Raw genomic sequence first — 22,123 nt, 5'->3', positions numbered from 1 at the left:
ACTCATTCAGACCCGCAGGCGTGGGGAACCCCACCATAACATCTTTAAGGGCTTCAGAAAGACCCTTTCTGAAAATCGCCGCCAGGGCGCACTCATTCCATTGAGTGAGCACAGACCACTTCCTAAACTTCTGACAGTAAACCTCTGCTTCATCTTGACCCTGAGAGAGAGCCAGCAAAACCTTCTCTGCTTGGTCTACCAGATTTGGTTCCTCATAAAGCACTCCTAGCGCCAGAAAAAACGCATCCACATTTAGCAATGCAGGATCTCCTGGCGCCAGAGAGAATGCCCAATCTTGAGGGTCACCACGTAACAAAGAAATAATAATTTTAACTTGCTGAACAGAGTCACCTGAGGAGCGAGGTCTCAGAGAAAGAAATAACTTACAATTATTCTTAAAGTTCAAAAACCTAGATCTATCTCTGGAGAACAGTTCAGGAATTGGTATTTTAGGCTCTGACACAGGACTGCGGACTACATAATCCTGAATGCCCTGTACCCTTGCAGTGAGATGATCCACACTAGAAGACAGACTCTGAATGTCCATATCTGCAACTGAATTCAGAACCACCCAAAGATTAAGGGGAGGGGAGAGGCTAAACACAGTGCAGAGGAAAAAAAAATGACTTTAGGATTTCTCTTCTCCCTCTTCTGCTGCATTAACACTTTCGGGCCTGCTGTACTGTTATGATCCGGTGGTAGGATCTCAAAACTGACCTGACACATGTGACCAGAATATAGGACCAGTTCTGGGGAGGTGGAAGCTATACTGACCGCAATCCTGATCCTATCCACAAACACTAAAGGCAGCCGTGGAGCATTCCTAAAATCCTAGATGCCTCTTCACAGCCTGAGAAACTGACTGCCCCTAGAGAGAAGCAAAGACCTCACTTGCCTCAGAGAAATAACCCCAAAGTTTTAGACAGCCCCCCACAAATAATAACGGTGAGCTAAGGGGAAAAGACAAACGTAGAAATGAAACAGGTTTAGCAAATGAGGCCCGCTAACACTAGATAGACTGAAAATAGATAGGAGTCTGTGCGGTCAGTACAAAAACTATCAAAAATAAACCACGCAGAGAATACAAGAACCCCCACACCGACTCACGATGTGAGGGGCGCACTCTGCACCCCAGAACTAACCAGCAAGCACAGGATCACATATAAGCAAGCTGGACTAAACTCATAATATACAGAGAAACGTTTTTAAGGAAATAATGAGCAAAATGAACAAACAAACTTAACTTCTCAGTAGGAGACTGGTCACAAGGAATATTCAGGAGCTCTCAGAAACAGGACTGAATACACCGACAGCAGGCAACAAATGAAGGGCCAGGTGAATTAAATAGGCCTCAGCATAGCAGGAAATGAAGAAGCTGAGCCCAGCCAAGACCAGCCATATCGCTAAAGGCCACCAGAGGGAGCCCCAGAACAAACTCACACAATACCGCTCATGACCACAGGAGGGAGCCCGAGAATGGAATTCACAACACAGAATATGGAGCTGGTGAGAAACAGAAATCGCAACATGACCCGGAGCAGTGGGTAAGATAGTGTGAGAGATGAGAGGCCATGCCGTGATGCCAGCAGAGTTGTTACATGTGCTTTTTCTGGGCAGCTGCGGGCTGCTGTTTTTAGGCTGGGGGGGGGGGCCTATATCAATGGCCCCTTACCAGCCTGAGAATACCAGCCTTAGCAAGGATGGTTGTCAAAAATGGGGGGGGGGCCCTCTATTCTTGATAACCAACCTTGTTGAAGGTGACAGCTGAGGGTTGCAGCTCCCCAGCTGTGAGTTTTGCCTGGTTGGTTCAAGAAAATAGGGGGAACCCACGTGGGGTTTTTCATTCATTTATTTTGTTAGATCACAGGCGGCAGCTGAGGAATACTCCGATCAGCCGCTCCTGCTGTCACTGTTATTAGCAGTAGCAAGTGTCAGATAATGGAAGTAATAGTCCCAAAAGCCCCTGTCTGCTGTCATCGTTCGGACTTTAATATAACTCTCATCATTCTCCTCAGCTTGCACCAATCGCCGGCAGAGCAGGGGAGAATGATGAGAGCCATCTTCCGCTCCAGCCACCAGGGAACAGCGCTTACTGTAGCGCTTCTTCCCTGGCAGCCGTCCGTGTGGTACTGATGCGGCACACGGTTGCCACACGTGCCACAAGTATTACATTCACAACACACGGACACGGTACTGGAAATATCAGGACGTGTGAAACCAGCCTTCGATACGCCTCTGCCATGATTTAAGTGACGAGTTCCCTTTAAAATCCACCATACGGCTCCAGAGATACGAGACTTTTTATTTAATGTACCTAATATGCTAATATTAATTGTCTTTACAAGTGGGTGTTGCTCATAGAATAATTATGCAGAGCAGCCTAAAGAAGCATCCGCAGAAAATCCTGTAGCAACAATAAAAATTAACACTAGAAAAAATGGTTGTTATAAATAATAATTCAATAAAACAGAATAGCCAAGGAAACCTTAGGAATAAATTAAGAGCGACAGGTCCTCTTTAACCCATATGGTAAATGCTGTAAAGAGAAAAAAAAGTTGAAACACCAAAATTGCTGTTTTTAACTTTCCTCACCTCACTCAAAAAATACAATAAAAAGGATCAAAACTTCATATGTGCTGCAAAAAGGGTTTCCATGAAAAAGCCAGCTCATCACACACAATACAAAGGACTATGGACGGAAAAACAAACCAGTTATGGGTCCCAGAAAATACAAAAAATCCTGTGCAAGTTTCGTCTCACAGTAATCGTTTACCGTACATAGAAAAACAATACCCAAAAAAACTATTTGGGAAGTGTGATCCCAACCCCCCGATATTTCCCACATTTTCCAATGGCGTCAGTCACAGCAACTCTTCTCGCACTAAAACAATACGGATCATTCTGATTGTGGCTGGTATCTTTAAACGCTTTTTATTGATAGCAAATGTCCCAATCAGCACCAATCAATAAGGTTTCCGCAGGGGCCCCTCATTAATGGTGCTGCACCTTGTTGGGTTATACTTCAGTCCAATTCTTAGGAACAATAATGTGAACATGACATCTTTAATACACATGGATATCAAATAATAAAATGACACAACATTGAGCACACAGGTCTTTATCGTGTTCCCAACCGCAATGAGGAGAGCGCCCTCCGGTGGCCAGAGTCAGGTCTTCTCATTAACTCTCCCTGCCAGATCAGTGAGTACGATGCTGTTCACACTCCAGCCGCAAGATGTCGCTGTGTACTTCACAGTTAGCCCTGGTTCCGACACTTCCGGTGTTTGCACGGCGTGACCCGATCTCGGACGGTGGAGCGAGGTGTGAGCACGTGACGTGTGACCTCCCGGGAGCCGTACACGGTGGATGTAATGTCAGTGCGGGGTGGGTGCCCGGTGCTTCTCTGCAGTGATGGTACAAGTGCACGGGCTGCTGGGAGGGATTAGCACGGCGGTCACCATTACCAAGCTGCGTTAACCCACTCACTCTCCGGCAATATTGAGTTTCTGTGCTTTCGTTTTTTCTTTATTGTTTTGTAATTACAGCAACCTAGACATCTGAGGGCTTGTGTTCTCCACAGGACGATTCGTAGGTTTAATGCGAGTCTGTCACTCCCAAAATGGCAAACTCCCTAAACTTTATTTGATATGCAGTGAGGGTGACTGGGTGCTTCCCTGGGCGTGGCCTGTGCCTGGGTGCACCCTGGGCGTGGCCTGTGCCTGGGTGCACCCTGGGCGTGGCCTGTGCCTGGGTGCACCCTGGGCGTGGCCTGTGCCTGGGTGCACCCTGGGCGTGGCCTGTGTCTGGGTGCACTCTGGGCGTGGCCTGTCTGGATGCACCCTGGGCGTGGCCTGTCTGGATGCACCCTGGGCGTGGCCTGTCTGGATGCACCCTGGGCGTGGCCTGTGTCTGGGCGTGGCCTTGTCTGGGTGTGGCCTGTGTCTGGGCGTGGCCTATGTCTGGGTGCACCCTGGGTGTGGCCTGTGTCTGGGTGCACCCTGGGCGTGGCCTGTGTCTGGGTGCCCCTTCACATCCTCCTATTTGCATAATAAAGCCGGTGCCTCCCAGTGAGTGACTTGTCTCTGAAGCCCAGATTGAACGCTGTGCCTTTTGTCTACGTCACCGGATGATTACGGCCACACGCTCATAGTGTCTTTGCAGGCTTCGATGTTTGCCGTCTGTGTAGTGATGTTTGACAACTGGAAGTGTAGCAAGTGGCGGCCACAGCCAGCCGTCAGGGCACGTCTGCAGCAGGGCTGGTTTTAGACAAAGTGGCGCCCCAAATGCTCACATATTGCACCATCACAGAAAAATTTCAGTTGTATTTACATGCGCTGATCGACAATATGGAAGTTGTTTGACGCTTGTTTCTTGGTCGGAGTAAAAATGATGGGGACAGATAGTCCTAGATACAGTATAATGCAGCTCCCATTATAATGCACTGACTATGGTCCTTGATAAAGAATACTGTAGTCCCATCATAGAGCATAATGCATCCCTCCTCAGAGTACAATGCAGCTCCCCCACACACAGAGTACAATGCAGCCCCCCCACACAGTATGATTCACCCCCAAACACGCACTCAGTATAATGCAGTCCCCCCCACACACACAGTATAGTACAGCATACACAAACACTACTTACCTCTCCTCCTGGTTCCCCTGCTGCTCTGGCTTCGGCCGGGGTCACACTTGCGAGAAACTCGCATCTCAATACCAAGCACTGGTGCCGGATATTGAGATGCAAGACTCGTGCGAGTTTCTCACTAGTGTGATCCTGGCCTTCTGCAGTGTCTCATCAGCTCCACTGCTGGCACACGCCGAGGGGAAGTGATGGGAGAGGGAGCGTCATCTGATGCTCTCTGCCTCTATCACTGCTTTCAACTGTATCTACATCTTTGATGCTGATAAGTTGAATGCGGGGGGCGCCGCCGATCCCCTCTTATGGGCCAGGTACCAACCATGTGGTGTGCCACTGTTAGCGTAGGTGCGGGGCCCTAGGCAGCTGCCTGGCCTACAGCCACTGTGTGCTCACCCACACTGACACTATGAGCGCGCTGCCGCCGCAGTCATCCATTGTCACAGTGCAGGCTGGAGGTACAGTATTAGGCCTCTTTCACACTAGCGTTGTGCACAGCACGCCGCAATGTGGAGAAAAAACGCATCCTGCAAAGTTGTCTGCAGGATGCGTTTTTTTCCCCATAGACATTTATTAGCGACGCATTGTGACGCAGTGCCACACGTTGCGACGTGTTTTGGCGCACCGCCGCCACAAAAAACATTACATGTAACTTTTTTGTGCGTCGGGACCGCCATTTTCGACCACGCATGCGCGGCCGAAACTCCGCTCCCTCCTCCCTGTAACTTACAATGAAGCAGCGGAAGCGTCTTAAGACTGCTTCCGCTGCCAACGTCGGGCATTTTCTTCACAGTATGCGTCGGTACGTCGGGCCGACGCTAGTGTGAAAGTAGTTAGCCTTAGAGACAAGTCAGTCAACGTGAGGTACTGACTTTATTAAGCAAATACAAGGGTGTGACCGTGCACCAAAGTGCCCTCATTTGCATGTCAAATAAAACTTGATTTTTTTTATTAATTATACAGTTAGGCTATACTTGCCTAGTATGATTTTACCCCTTCACGACCTTGGCATTTTCGATTTTGCTCCCCTTCTTCCCAACGCTATATAACTTTTTTATTTGTATACAAGAGTTATAAGGCGTGCGGACGGCACTAGGCTGTGCTGATACAAACTTTTTCTTTAAATTAGCACCAGAATTCGTTTGGTCTCATGTAGCAAGTGAATTCGCAGACATATGCGGGGGTGCTCAACGTGAAATTGCGGTAAATATCCATAAATGCTGAAAAGAAATGTGGCACTCACCCCAATGCACTGCTGAGTTAATGTCCTTTATTCATCTTGAAATAAAACAAACGTCATACGGAGAGGCGGCTGGGGTCGGGAGACGGTGTGAGGAGGAAAGGAAAGGACGACGGCCGTTTCGCGCAGATGCGCTTCCACGGGTCCACCACGGGTGGACCCGTGGAAGCGCATCGGCGCGAAACGGCCGTCGTCCTTTCCTTTCCTCCTCACACCGTCTCCCGACCCCAGCCGCCTCTCCGTATGACGTTTGTTTTATTTCAAGATGAATAAAGGACATTAACTCAGCAGTGCATTGGGGTGAGTGCCACATTTCTTTTCAGCATTTTTTATTTGTATGTCACTATGGCCATGTGAGGGCTTAGTTTTTGCGGAACGAGTTGTACTTTTGAACGACATCATTGGTTTTACCATACAGTGTACTGGAAACTGGAAAAAATTTCAAAGTGCGGTCAAATTGCAAAAAAAAGTGCAATTCCACAATTGTTTGAGTTTTTTTTTTTTTTTTTATGTTTTTTGCTTTTTTACTATGTTCACGACATGCTAAAATGAACCTGACACTATAATTCTCCAGGTCATTACGATTTTGTAGACACGAAACATGTCTAGGTTCTTCTTTATCTAAGTGGTGAAAAAAAATTCCAAACTTTGCTAAAAAAAAAAAAAAAAAAAAAGATCAAATCAGCTGTCATGTGCCTGAAAAGATGCAGGCTGAAACCCGCACCAAATGCCGGGACACGACCGATGACATATCTATATGTCATAGGTCATGAAGAGGTTAAATTATACCAATCGTTTTACTGTACAGTGTACTGGAAAATGAGGAAAAAACTCAAATGCGGTGAAAAATATGCAATTCCGACAGTTTATTGGGTTTTGTTTTTATTTGGTTTCTCCAGCATTACTGCTTTTGTCAAACTTTTTTTATTTATGGAGTGGAAACAAAAATGCTTTGTGTCACCATTTTCTATTTTGATCGCTTTATACATTTTTCTTTAGGGAGCAGTGGTGACTGTAAACCACAGTTACGGTGTTTTGTTTTTTCTCGTCCTGGCATTTATTGATTGTGTTAATTTGATATTTTGACTGGACTGTTACAGAAGCGGCGATATCTTTTTGTACAGAGCCGTATCGCATTGCACAGATTGGTCTCCCGACCCGAGCTTGACAGCCTCATTGAAATGAATGGGGAGACCCGTAGCCAGTCTGGGCATTTGCTGTCTGTGTTCAGGCCGATTTGCAAACCTGTCTGGGTGAGCCCTAACCCTATTATAGCCCACCACCTGACAGGTGCTGTTGTCGCCAGATAATAAATGATATTCCAATTTTTTTTCCCAAGTGGTTTTACTGTTTTCACTCATGACTAAGGTTGGGCCATACTTTGCCACCAAACTACTAACTTAAACCCACATCTTGAGCCAATAATGTGCCTTAAACCCACATCTTGAGCCAATAATGTGCCATGTGGAACTTCCAAATGCAATGTACTGCAGTAGGTGAAGATGCCTTATGTCATAGCATTTCCGAAAAAATGGAAGGTGTAAGGTGCTGGGAAACTCCAGAAATCCCATGGATCTGAGCAGGAGCACAGGTGGAGCGTACTCTTCTTAATCCAGTACTTCCGTTCATGGCTGCGAGGGGCGAGGGGTTGCGGATCCAATCAAAATTGAATACATTAGGGATCCAATATTTTTTTTATATATAATTTTAAACCCCCCCCCCCCCCCCCCCCCCCCATAGATTTGATTAGCCAAGTCTTATCCAATATATGGAAGAGGATATTGCATGATCTGAACAGCCCGTTGAATAACATTGGTCAGTGTGGTGTCCGACGATTCCGGACAGCAAACATCAGTACAATATGTTTGTCTGGACGAGCCCTAGATTTAGTTTTTGGTGGTGAACAAAATCACCAGTTTATGACAGTTTATTAGTCTCCTGGCGGTATTGTTTTAGTTTATCAGTACTGTAGTTTCTTTGTGTTTTGTTCTGGTAATTGTCCCCCCCCCATGCCTAATTTTCTCATTTTGTTTTTAAATCAGACTAAAAGTTAGCCATATCCCAGAAGGACCCAGAACCTGCTGCCAGTACTACCCGTGGAGATGTCCTCCTCATCCTCTGAACCTTCTGGTATTAAAGGTGATGTCCCCAAAGACAAGGACTATCGGACACCTGGATTTAGAGGGGTGAAGACGACCAGTCTGTTCCGAGCCGTGAACCCGGAGTTGTTTATCAAACCTGTAAGGCATAGTCTCGATTATGGTTCTGGTACAGTAATACCACCTCACACCTCCAGGCCCGTTCTTTCCTATTTTATTATTTAAGTGGTGAAAAAAAAAATCCAAAGTTTCTTAAAGACCCGTAGCGTCTCCATTTTTTGTGATCTTGGGCTGAGTGAGGGCTTATTTTTTGGTGCCGAGCTTATTTTATTGTTATCATTTTGGGGTAGATACCATCTTGATCACCCTTTATTGGATTTTATTGCAATGTTGCGGCGACCAAAAACAATAATTCTGGTGTTTTTAATTTTTTTTTTTATTGTTACTCAGTTTACTGATCGGATTAATTATTTTTGTATTTTGATCGGGCGTTACTGAACGTAGCGATACTAAATATGTGTGTTTTTTCATATTGTTTCATTTTGAATTAGGCAAGTGGGGTGATTTGAACTTCTTATAATTTTTAAAAAAATGTTAGTATTTTTAAAAACTTTTTTTTTTTTAACTTGCTTCAATAGTCTCCTTAGGAGAATTGAAGCTGTGATCATATGATTGCTTGTGCTTAAGCCCTGCTATGTGTAACAGAACACCGGCCACTGGGCAGCGTTCCTAGCAGATCTGCAATGACAACCACAGGGGGCTCCTGCAGACCCCAAGTTGTCATGCCAACTCATCAGTGACCCGCGGTCATGTGACCTGGGAGCCAATGGGCAGAGCTAGTGACGCACTTCCGGCTCAATCATGTTAAATGCCGCTGTCAGAGGTTGACAGTGGAATTTAAAATGTTTAACAACCGTGGGTGGGTACATGACAGCTGTTAAAATCAGCTGTCATATGCCAGAAAAGTGCGGGCTCAACACTGGAGCCTGCATCAAAGAAGGAGACATGATGTATATACGTTTTATATCGGGAAGGGGTTAATTTCACATGTCACTATATTAAGAAACTAAAATCTTGCCGTTGTTACAATGGTCACTTAGCCCAATATTAGACCAGCAATTCCTGCTCCTTACAGATACATTTTCATCTGTCTGATTATCGTCATTACAATACAGGTATCCGCTCTCTATACACAGTAGATGACACAGGATTCATCATTCACATTAATAATATAATTATAATAATAATCTTTATTTTTATATAGCGCTAACATATTCCGCAGCGCTTTACAGTTTGCACACATTATCATCGCTGTCCCCCATTAGATGATGGTCACAGTCTGCTCCCACCGCCATTCACAATCACACTGTGAGCACAAATGGCTTGTATATACCGTATATACTCGAGTATAAGCCGACCCGAGTATAAGCCGAGACCCCTAATTTTGCCACAAAAAACTGGGAAAACTTAATGACTCGAGTATAAGCCTGGGGTGGAAAATGCAGCAGCTACCGGTAAATTTCAAAAATAAAAATAGATACCAATAAAAGTAAAATTTATTGAGATGTCAGTAGGTTAAGTGTTTTTTAATATTCATATTGAATCAGGAGCCCCATAAGATGCTCCATACAGTTCATGATGGCCCCATAAGATGCTCCTTACAAAATACGCCCCATATAATGCTCCATACAGTTCATAATGGGCCCCATAAGATGCTCCATACAAATGACGCCCCATATAATGCTCCATACAGTTTATGATGGGCCCCATAAGATGCTCCATATTAAAATATGTCCAATATAATGCTGCACAAATGTTGATTATGACCCCATAAGATGCTCCATACAGACACTTGCCCCATATAGTGCTGCACAAATGTTGATTATGACCCCATAAGATGCTCCATAGACACATTTGCCCCGTGTAAGGCTCCACAAATGCTGATTATGGCCCCATAAGATGCTCCATAGAGATATTTGCCCCCATATAACTCTGCACATGGCCCCATAAGATGCTCCATAGAGATATTTGCCCCATATAATGCTGCACAATGCCCCATAAGATGCTCCATACAGATATTTGCCCCATATAATGCTGCACATGGCCCCATACAGATATTTGCCCCCATATAATGCTGCACATGGCCTCATACAGATATTTGCCCCATATAATGCTCCATACAGATATTTGCCCCATATAATGCTGCACATGGCCCCATACAGATATTTGCCCCATATAATGCTGCACATGGCCCCATACAGATATTTGCCCCATATAATGCTGCACATGGCCCCATAAGATGCTCCATACAGTCATTTGCCCCATATGCTGTTGCTGCGATAAAAAAAAAAAAAATCACATACTCGCCTCTCAGGCCTCCGGCACTTGCTATATTCACCTGTTCCTCGTTCCATTGACGGCCGCCGCTGTGTCTTCCCGGTCCTCTGCACTGACGTTCAGGCAGAGGGCGACGCGCACACTAATCGCGTTATCTCGCCCTCTGACCTGAGCGTCACTGCAGAGGACGGGAAAGACACAGCAGCGGCCGTCAGTGGAACGAGGGACAGGTGAATATTGCGTACTGCGTTATACTCACCTGCTCCTGGCGCGTTGCAGTCCCTGGTTCTCCTGCACCGGCAGCTTCTTCCTGTATTGAGCGGTCACATGGTACCGCTCATTACAATAATGAATATGTGGCTCCACCCCTATGGGAGTGGACCCAGGTCCATATTCATTACTGTAATGAGCGTTACCATGTGACTGCTCAATACAGGAAGAAGCTGTCAGCGCCCGGAGAACCAAGGACGTGCAGGAACCTCGCCAGGAGCAGGTGAGTATTATTACACAGCTGCTGCTCCCCCTCCCCTGCCGACCCCTGGGAATGACTCGAGTATTAGCCAAGAGGGGCAATTTCAGCCTAAAAAAATGGGCTGAAATTCTCGGCTTGTACTCGAGTACCGTATTTTCCGGCGTATAAGACGACTTTTTAACCCCTGAAAATCTTCTTAAAAGTCGGGGGTCGTCTTATACGCCGGGTATCGCCTTGCCGGGTGTATATGGTGGGTGGGGGGGGAGTGGGCCTGATGACGACGAGGGGGCGTCTCACAGGAAAGTGAGTATCCCCCATTACCTCATTGTATCACTGCAGCGTGGGGTCTCTGCTGGGAGCGGCGGCGGCTGTGCTGTGGGGCGGCGGCTCCTCTTCTTCAGTGTGGGGCCTCTGTGCTGCTGGGCGGCGGCGGCTTATCTTCAGGCAGTCGGGGCTCCTCCGGTATCTCCTTAAAGCCCAGAGGCCCTGCCGGCAACTCCATCGGTGCAATGCAGTGGCCTCCGGGAACATGGCCGCTGCTCAGATTCAGATCTGATTCAGATCTGAATCTGAGCATTGGCCGCTGCTCAGATTTAGATCTCGTCTCCCGAGATCTCGGGACGAGATCTGAATCTGAGCAGCGGCCATGTTCCCGGAGGCCACTGCATTGCACCGATGGAGTTGCCGGCAGGGCCTCCGGGCTTTAAGGAGATACCGGAGGAGCCCCGACTGCCTGAAGATAAGCCGCCGCCGCCCAGCAGCACAGAGGCCACACACTGAAGAAGAGGAGCCGCCGCCCCACAGCACCCACGCGGCACAATGAGGAGCAGCAGCCGCCGCTCCCAGCAGAGACCCCACGCTGCAGCGATACAATGAGGTAATGGGGGATACTCACTTTCCTGTGAGACGCCCCCTCGTCGTCATCAGGCCCCCTCCCCCCCCCCCCCCCAAAAGGCACAAAAGTCACCGGCCCTATAAGACGACACGGTTTATAAGAAGACCCCCGACTTTTAAGAAGATTTTACATTTTAACTGGAAAAGTTGGGGGGTCGTCTTATACGCCCAGTCGTCTTATATTCCGGAAAATACGGTATATACGGTAAGTATGTAGGTTAGATGCAGTCTATTGCTTTGTATGTCCATGTTGCTGCTGCTGCAAAAAAAAACCAGGAAGCATAAGTCTAGTATGACTTTGAAGCCAGTATGAAAATTTCAAGACTTTAAATTTATTTTAAGTGAATGTGTCATCCACATTTTTTTTTTTTTTAAATTAAAAAGTATGTATAATATTTTTTATTATACAGTATGAATATTTTAAGTAAAAATATATATTTTTTAAATGGTATAAAATATGAAAATAATTTAAACAGTTTTCTTACTTTTCACTTTTAAACACTAGGGGGAGCAGCTGCTGATATTTTCTGTGAAAACCGAGTGTAGTGGATAGGATCTGCTCACGTGTGTGACGTCACTTCTCTTTCCCTCTGGGTGTTTGTAAAAGGATAAAGGGGGATTATGTTTAGGATCACTGGAAGAGCCATTTTGTTCGTGACCTCATAGTGACACTTATTCGAGCAGTGTCACCGAGGACGGCTGGCAGCGCCAATCTGTTTATTCTGTTCACTATGTCATATGCTGGGATTAGATACGCGCAATGTATCACACCGCGGAATTACCGCAGATATGTGGAGTGTATCACACCCTGAGATTAGGTATGTAGAGTGTGTGACGCGCTGGGATTAGATGTACAGAGTGTGTGATGCGCTGGGATTAGATGCACAGAGCATGTGACGCGCTTGGATTAGATATACAGAGTGTGTGACGCATTGGGTTTAGATGTACAGAGTGTGTGACGCGCTGTGGCTAGATATACAGAGTATGAAGTGCTGGGATTAGATGCACAGAGTGTGACGCGCTTGGATTAGATATACAGAGTGTGATGCGCTGTGACTAGATGTACAGAGTGTGATGCGCTGGGATTAGATGCACAGAGTGTGACGCGCTTGGATTAGATATGCAGAGTGTGACGCGCTTGGATTAGATATACAGAGTGTGACGCGCTTGGAATAGATATAGAGTGTGACGCGCTTGGATTAGATATGCAGAGTGTGACGCGCTTGGATTAGATATACAGAGTGTGACGCGCTTGGATTAGATATACAGAGTGTGACGCGCTTGGATTAGATATACAGAGTGTGACGCGCTTGGATTAGATATACAGAGTGTGACGCGCTTGGATTAGATATACAGTGTGTGACGGCTGTGGCTAGATGTACAGAGTGTGATGCGCTTGGATTAGATATACAGAGTGTGACGCACTTGGATTAGATATACAGAGTGTGACGCGCTTGGATTAGATATACAGAGTGTGTGACGGCTGTGGCTAGATGTACAGAGTGTGACGTGCTTGAATTAGATATACAGAGTGTGATGCGCTGGGATTAGATGCACAGAGTGACGCGCTTGGATTAGATATACAGAGTGTGACGCGCTTGGATTAGATATACAGAATGTGTGACGGCTGTGGCTAGATGCACAGAGTGTGATGCGCTGGGATTAGATGCACAGAGTGTGATGCGCTGGGATTAGATATACAGTGTGACGCGCTTGGATTAGATATACAGAGTGTGACGTGCTTGGATTAGATATACAGAGTGTGACGCGCTTGGATTAGATATACAGAGTGTGACGCGCTTGGATTAGATATACAGAGTGTGACGCGCTTGGATTAGATATACAGAGTGTGTGACGGCTGTGGCTAGATGTACAGAGTGTGATGCGCTTGGATTAGATATACAGAGTGTGTGACGGCTGTGGCTAGATGTACAGAGTGTGATGCGCTGGGATTAGATGCACAGAGTGTGACGCGCTTGGATTAGATATACAGAGTGTGTGACGGCTGTGGCTAGATGTACAGAGTGTGATGCGCTGGGATTAGATGCACAGAGTGTGACGCGCTTGGATTAGATATACAGAGTGTGACGCGCTTGGATTAGATATACAGAGTGTGACGCGCTTGGATTAGATATACAGTGTGTGTGATGGCTGTGGCTAGATATACAGAGTGTGATGCGCTGGGATTAGATATACAGAGTGTGTGGCGGCTGTGGCTAGATGTACAGAGTGTGATGCGCTTGGATTAGATATACAGAGTGTGACGCGCTTGGATTAGATATACAGAGTGTGACGCGCTTGGATTAGATATACAGAGTGTGTGACGGCTGTGGCTAGATGTACAGAGTGTGATGCGCTGGGATTAGATGCACAGAGTGTGACGCGCTTGGATTAGATATACAGAGTGTGTGACGGCTGTGGCTAGATGTACAGAGTGTGATGCGCTTGGATTAGATATACAGAGTATGACGCTCTTGGATTAGATATACAGAGTGTGATGCGCTGGGATTAGATGCACAGAGTGTGACGCGCTTGGATTAGATATACAGAGTGTGACGCGCTTGGATTAGATATACAGAGTGTGAGTATGACGCGCTTGGATTAGATATACAGAGTGTGTGACGGCTGTGGCTAGATGTAGAGAGTGTGATGCGCTGGGATTAGATATACAGAGGGTGGCGCGCTTGGATTAGATATACAGAGTGTGACGCGCTTGGATTAGTTATACAGAGTGTGACGCGCTTGGATTAGATATACAGTGTGTGACGGCTGTGGCTAGATGTACAGAGTGTGATGCGCTGGGATTAGATATACAGAGTGTGACGCGCTTGGATTAGATATACAGAGTGTGACGCGCTTGGATTAGATATACAGAGTGTGTGACGGCTGTGGCTAGATGTACAGAGTGTGATGCGCTTGGATTAGATATACAGAGTGTGACGGGCTTGGATTAGATATACAGAGTGTGTGACGGCTGTGGCTAGATGTACAGAGTGTGATGCGCGGGGATTAGATGCACAGAGTGTGATGCGCTTGGATTAGATATACAGAGTGTGACGCGCTTGGATTAGATATACAGAGTGTGACGCGCTTGGATTAGATATACAGAGTGTGTGACGGCTGTGGCTAGATGTACAGAGTGTGATGCGCTTGGATTAGATATACAGAGTGTGACGCACTTGGATTAGATATACAGAGTGTGACGCGCTTGGATTAGATATACAGAGTGTGTGACGGCTGTGGCTAGATGTACAGAGTGTGATGCGCTTGGATTAGATATACAGAGTGTGACGCACTTGGATTAGATATACAGAGTGTGACGCGCTTGGATTAGATATACAGAGTGTGTGACGGCTGTGGCTAGATGTACAGAGTGTGATGCGCTGGGATTAGATATACAGAGTGTGACGCGCTTGGATTAGATATACAGAGTGTGTGGCGGCTGTGGCTAGATGTACAGAGTGTGATGCGCTGGGTTTAGATGCACAGATTGTGACGCGCTTGGATTAGATATACAGAGTGTGACGCGCTTGGATTAGATATACAGAGTGTGTGACGGCTGTGGCTAGATGCACAGAGTGTGATGCGCTGGGATTAGATGCACAGAGTGTGACGCGCTTGGATTAGATATACAGAGTGTGACGCGCTTGGATTAGATATACAGAGTGACGCGCTTGGATTAGATATACAGAGTGTGACGCGCTTGGATTAGATATACAGAGTGTGACGCGCTTGGATTAGATATACAGAGTGTGACGCGCTTGGATTAGATATACAGAGTGTGACGCGCTTGGATTAGATATACAGAGTGTGACGCGCTTGGATTAGATATACAGAGTGTGTGACGGCTGTGGCTAGATGTACAGAGTGTGACGCGCTGGGATTAGATATACAGAGTGTGACGCGCTTGGACTAGATATACAGAGTGTGATGCGCTTGGATTAGATATACAGAGTGTGACGCGCTTGGATTAGATATACAGAGTGTGACGCGCTTGGATTAGATATACAGAATGTGTGACGGCTGTGGCTAGATGTACAGAGTGTGATGCGCTGGGATTAGATGCACAGAGTGTGACGCGCTTGGATTAGATATACAGAGTGTGTGACGGCTGTGGCTAGATGTACAGAGTGTGATGCGCTTGGATTAGATATACAGAGTATGACGCTCTTGGATTAGATATACAGAGTGTGATGCGCTGGGATTAGATGCACAGAGTGTGACGCGCTTGGATTAGATATACAGAGTGTGACGCGCTTGGATTAGATATACAGAGTGTGAGTATGACGCGCTTGGATTAGATATACAGAATGTGTGACGGCTGTGGCTAGATGTACAGAGTGTGATGCGCTGGGATTAGATGCACAGAGTGTGACGCGCTTGGATTAGATATACAGAGTGACGCGCTTGGATTAGATATACAGAGTGTGTGACGGCTGTGGCTAGATGCACAGAGTGTGATGCGCTGGGATTAGATGCACAGAGTGTGACGCGCTTGGATTAGATATACAGAGTGTGACGCGCTTGGATTAGATATACAGAGTGTGATGCGCTTGGATTAGATATACAGAGTGTGTGACGGCTGTGGCTAGATGTACAGAGTGTGATGCGCTTGGATTAGATATACAGAGTGTGACGCGCTTGGATTAGATATACAGAGTGTGTGACGGCTGTGGCTAGATGTACAGAGTGTGATGCGCTTGGATTAGATATACAGAGTGTGACGCGCTTGGATTAGATATACAGAGTGTGTGACGGCTGTGGTTAGATGTACAGAGTGTGATGCGCTTGGATTAGATATATACAGAGTGTGACGCGCTTGGATTAGATATACAGAGTGTGATGCGCTGGGATTAGATGCACAGAGTGTGACGCGCTTGGATTAGATATACAGAGTGTGACGCGCTTTGATTAGATATACAGAATGTGTGACGGCTGTGGCTAGATGTACAGAGTGTGATGCACTGGGATTAGATGCACAGAGTGTGACGCGCTTGGATTAGATATACAGAGTGTGACGGCTGTGGCTAGATGTACAGAGTGTGATGCGCGGGGATTAGATGCACAGAGTGTGATGCGCTTGGATTAGATATACAGAGTGTGACGCGCTTTGATTAGATATACAGAATGTGTGACGGCTGTGGCTAGATGTACAGAGTGTGATGCGCTGGGATTAGATGCACAGAGTGTGACGCGCTTGAATTAGATATACAGAGTGACGTGCTTGGATTAGATATACAGAGTGTGTGACGGCTGTGGCTAGATGCACAGAGTGTGATGCGCTGGGATTAGATGCACAGAGTGTGACGCGCTTGGATTAGATATACAGAGTGTGACGCGCTTGGATTAGATATACAGAGTGTGACGCGCTTGGATTAGATATACAGAGTGTGACGCGCTTGGATTAGATATACAGAGTGTGACGCGCTTGGATTAGATATACAGAGTGTGACGCGCTTGGATTAGATATACAGAGTGTGTGACGGCTGTGGCTAGATGTACAGAGTGTGACGCGCTTGGATTAGATATACAGAGTGTGACGTGCTTGGATTAGATATACAGAGTGTGTGACGGCTGTGGCTAGATGCACAGAGTGTGATGCGCTGGGATTAGATGCACAGAGTGTGACGCGCTTGGATTAGATATACAGAGTGTGACGCGCTTGGATTAGATGCACAGAGTGTGACGCGCTTGGATTAGATATACAGAGTGTGACGCGCTTGGATTAGATTTACAGAGTGACGCGCTTGGATTAGATATACAGAGTGTGTGACGGCTGTGGCTAGATGTACAGAGTGTGACGCGCTGGGATTAGATATACAGAGTGTGACGCGCTTGGACTAGATATACAGAGTGTGATGCGCTTGGATTAGATATACAGAGTGTGACGCGCTTGGATTAGATATACAGAGTGTGTGACGGCTGTGGTTAGATGTACAGAGTGTGATGTGCTTGGATTAGATATACAGAGTGTGACGCGCTTGGATTAGATATACAGAGTGTGATGCGCTGGGATTAGATGCACAGAGTGACGCGCTTGGATTAGATATACAGAGTGTGACGCACTTGGATTAGATATACAGAATGTGTGACGGCTGTCGCTAGATGCACAGAGTGTGACGCGCTTGGATTAGATATACAGAGTGTGACGCGCTTGGATTAGATATACAGAGTGTGACGCGCTTGGATTAGATATACAGAGTGTGACGCGCTTGGATTAGATATACAGAGTGTGACGCGCTTGGATTAGATATACAGAGTGTGACGCGCTTGGATTAGATATACAGAGTGTGACGCGCTTGGATTAGATATACAGAGTGTGACGCGCTTGGATTAGATATACAGAGTGTGACGCGCTTGGATTAGATATACAGAGTGTGACGCGCTTGGATTAGATATACAGAGTGTGACGCGCTTGGATTAGATATACAGAGTGTGACGCGCTTGGATTAGATATACAGAGTGTGACGCGCTTGGATTAGATATACAGAGTGTGACGCGCTTGGATTAGATATACAGAGTGTGACGCGCTTGGATTAGATATACAGAGTGTGACGCGCTTGGATTAGATATACAGAGTGTGACGCGCTTGGATTAGATATACAGAGTGTGACGCGCTTGGATTAGATATACAGAGTGTGTGACGGCTGTGGCTAGATGTACAGAGTGTGATGCGCTTGGATTAGATATACAGAGTGTGTGACGCACTGGGATTAGATGCGTAGAGTGGGATTTGAAAGCTGTAACTCGTCCCTCTATTATTATACTTTTTTTTTTTATAGTGCCATTTATTCCATGGCGCTTTACATGTGAAAAAGGAGGCAAATATAGACAAATACAATAAACATGAGCAAAAAACAAGGTACTAACAGGTACAGAAGGAGGGAGGACCCTGCCCGCAAGGGCTCAGTCTGCAGGAGATGGGTGAGGATACACTAGGAGAGGGTAGAGCTGGTTGTGCCGCCGTGGTTCAGTAGGTTGAGGATCACTGCAGGCTGTAGGCTTGTCTAAATACAGGTCCACATACAGCTATGTCTACAGGAAAAAACAAACAAAAAGGTGATGGCTCTTGTTAGAAGGGAAGGGAAAAAAACAGACGTGCCGCAGGTAAAAAGACAGATTTTGCTCTCGTTTCATTCACACCGCTGAGTATTGCACTTTTCTCATTGAATTCCACCATATGGTCTCAATGACAAGGCTCCTTAAAGGGTCAACATTGACTTGTAGGATTGCTACCTTCCAATAGGTGGCACTAGAATTCTAGTTCTCTTCCTCGCTGAAGAGACAATATGCATAATTAGTATATTTCCCAGAGGAGCATTGCAGCTTTAAGTCTCCTCATCTCGGCATGCTTAGCATGTCAATCTCCGCAAGGAGAAACAATACTTCCTGGATACCATATGGTCTCAAAATTGTAGGCCTTTCTGGTTGGTGCTAATTGTTATGGTCTTTACTTTGCGTACAGATTCTCTGGGGGCGTGGCTGTTGAATGCTCTGTATAATTACTCTTCAAGCCATGCCCCCTTGATAAAGAAAGTAAGAATTAGCGCTTAATGAACAAAGCTCATATCTCTGGAACCATATGGTAGATTTGAAATTTGTGAAATACTAGGAAGAGCAGCAGGAATGAAATGAGAGCAAAAACGGGTCACTTTTCACCTGTTCCTTTTTAACAGAGTATTCTCAAGTTAATAAATTGCTTTAATTAGTTAGACTGTATGAAAATAAACTTGCAAATTTATTTGTTTTTTTTTTCATCTGTTATTCTTTTTTAGTGAGAGCTTTTATCTTTCACAGTGTACAGCTGGTTTCCACAGAGCTTCACCACCAGTGTCTGCCTGGGCCATGGCAGAGTATGCTTCGTAGTTACATTTTAGGAAAGGAGTTAAATCTTAAAATACCTTTCAGCTTTCTCTGCCTCATTAATTTCTATACAGCAGGTATCTACTCATATTCCTCCCCTCACATCTGCGTACTAGCTGTTTTTATCAATTTCTGCAAAACTGGATTTGGACTTATGTGCCAACAGGGGCATAGGCTATAATGGTGCTGACAGAGCAAACGTGCTCTCTGTTGTGCATCATTTTCAGGTGTGTACGCCTACTGGAAGTGGATACTCAGACTTAGTAGATTGCGTCTGAGTGTCAGCCTCTAGTAAAATTATGCACATTTCCTCTGTCAGCACCGTTACAGTCAATGTGCCGTCAGTGCATACATCCAAATCCTGTTTTGTGGGGGTTTCGGACGTAAACCCCGACTGAGCCACCGAGCGTGTACTAAAAGCGATGTGAAAGTACATTAAAAATTCACTCAAGCTGTGTGCTGCTCAGGAGACCACTTGAGAATAACCCTTTCATTTTAGCCTGAATAAATTACATATTTACATTTTATTTTGTTTTTTTCTCTATTTTGCAGAACAAACCAGTTATGGCATTTGGACTTTTTTCGATTACAGCGTGTGTTGCCTATATTGCCTATTTACATGCAACAGAGGAAAATAAGAGAGAAGTGTATGAAGCCGTTGACAGTGAAGGAAACAGATACACCAGAAGAAAAGCATCCAAGTGGGATTGAATCACTAGAATTCCCTTTTGGCTCCTTCTCGACAATATTTAGCAAGTTTTGTCATAAGCAGCAAGCAATAATGCTATAAAATCTAAGAAACATTATAAATAGAGCAAATTGTAGCTGCATAAAGCTGACATTGTCCCGGAATTCAATGGCAAAGATAAAATCATGCATGGGGAAGATTTTGCTACTTTTCTCTGAATAGGACACTTGAGCGTAACGTGCTCTGTTTTGACTTTTGAATTATATGGTTGTTACCCTATAAAATAGCCCAATCATATAATTGTAAGCCGTGTTAACACTTGAACTCATAGGCAGGATGTTAAAGGGAATCTGTCACCCCCGGACGATTGTGATCTATTACTATGGGCATACAGGTAACTGAATGATTAAACCAGTCTTTCCTGTATGCCTCACAGCTGCGGTGTAGATGTTGAGAAATTCGTTTATAATGTTATATGCTAATTATTTCTCCAAAGCTTCTGGGTGTGCGGTGCCTGAAAGAAATCACTGCCTCCTGACTTCATTATAATGGTATCCCCCTCCTATCCACGTCACACTGACCTGTTCGATGCTGTAATCCAGCGCACGCACTATGCACGCCCGCGGTTAAGCGAACCCTATCCGATGGGCAGTGTCTGCATTGAACTTCTGCGCAGGTGTCGGCGAGTTTCTGCTACTGCACAGTGCACAGGAAACTGTCACAAGTTGCATTGTGTGAACAAGTTCTTAACATAACCAGACAATGCAAAAATCGGTCTCTGGAAGAAGTAATTTGCCACAGAGGCAAAATGCTGCAGATGTGAAGTGTGAACCCAGACTAACGTCTCTTAGGCTACGTTCACATTAGCGTTGCGTCAGGTGCAGCCACGGCGACGCATGCGTCATGCGCTCCTATATTTAACATGGGGGGCGCATGGATATGCGTTGCACTTGTGTTTTGTGACGCATGCGTCAATGTGGTGCATGCGTTGGCGCAGAGGATGCTGCAAGATGCAGTTTTTTCTGCGCCAAAAACCATGCAAAAGTGGACGCATGCGTCACAAAACGCTGCGTTGTGCATGCGTTTACATTTGCGTTGTGCGTTGCGTCGCCGACGCTGCACCGCACAACGCAAATGTGAACTTAGCCTTACTGCTGTGAACCAGGCATTTTTATGCGTATCCGATGGATGCAAAAGCCGGACATCCCGCTGTTTATCACAACTAGAGACGAGCGAATATTTCAATATTCGGTACAAATTACAATCGCTGTATTTGCAATATTCGCCGAACTCCATTGGAGTCAGTGGGAATACAGATGAGCGAATATGTTCGGAAACAATCGTCAAACATAAAATCGGCACAAATATGGCAAATTTGGATTTGGCGAACGTTTTCTGAACATATTCGCTTATCTCTAATCACAGTCAAATGTTTGTCATCTATAAAATGTTTAGTTTTTTTCCTACAGGCAAATGAAAGGTTTGGTCATAGAGAACAACATTTATTCTAAACTTCACATCTTCTTGCAAAAAAAATGAAGAACTTTTAAAAGACCTTTACCTGTGAATATATTAGGGAATTACTGGAAATGCGTATTAAATGTAATAAATCATGTTTTATTTGACTGTGTTTTGATTTCAGTACAGATCTTTTAATTAATAAAGCGTATCAGGGAGATTAATACATTTATTGTGAGGATAATGTGTGATCAACCTAAAGATTTTGGAAGAAGTACCGTATTTTTCGGACTACACCGGACCATAAGATTCACCTAGGTTTTAGAGGAGGAAATTAGGAAAAAAAAACTGAAGCAAAAAATGTGGTCAATTCTGTAGTTAAGACCACCTATCCTGGTAAATATGGTCCCCTCATCCCCATCCTGGTATGCATG

General features: G+C 45.6%; 1 protein-coding gene across 3 annotated transcripts; it reads left to right on the top strand.

The window, feature by feature from the left end:
* Positions 1-3,222: 3,222 nt before the first annotated feature.
* Positions 3,223-21,783, top strand: SMIM8 (small integral membrane protein 8). Of its 3 annotated transcripts, none has more exons than XM_077289763.1 (3): positions 3,223-3,321; positions 7,921-8,118; positions 20,096-21,783. In XM_077289763.1, exons 2-3 carry the CDS (start codon positions 7,981-7,983, stop codon positions 20,252-20,254), a joined length of 297 nt encoding a protein of 98 aa, XP_077145878.1. In that variant the 5' UTR covers positions 3,223-3,321; positions 7,921-7,980; the 3' UTR covers positions 20,255-21,783. The 3 variants fall into 3 exon arrangements, with proteins under 3 accessions (XP_077145878.1, XP_077145876.1, XP_077145875.1); XM_077289761.1 differs by having other exon boundaries at positions 3,230-3,414; XM_077289760.1 differs by having other exon boundaries at positions 3,231-3,384.
* The last annotated feature ends 340 nt before the right edge of the window (positions 21,784-22,123 follow it).

The sequence above is a fragment of the Ranitomeya variabilis genome, chromosome 2 (assembly GCF_051348905.1).
Source record: "Ranitomeya variabilis isolate aRanVar5 chromosome 2, aRanVar5.hap1, whole genome shotgun sequence".
NCBI classification, from domain to species: domain Eukaryota; kingdom Metazoa; phylum Chordata; class Amphibia; order Anura; family Dendrobatidae; genus Ranitomeya; species Ranitomeya variabilis.
The sequence above is the reverse complement of the archived record's forward strand: the minus strand, read 5'-3'. Positions and strand labels throughout refer to the sequence as shown.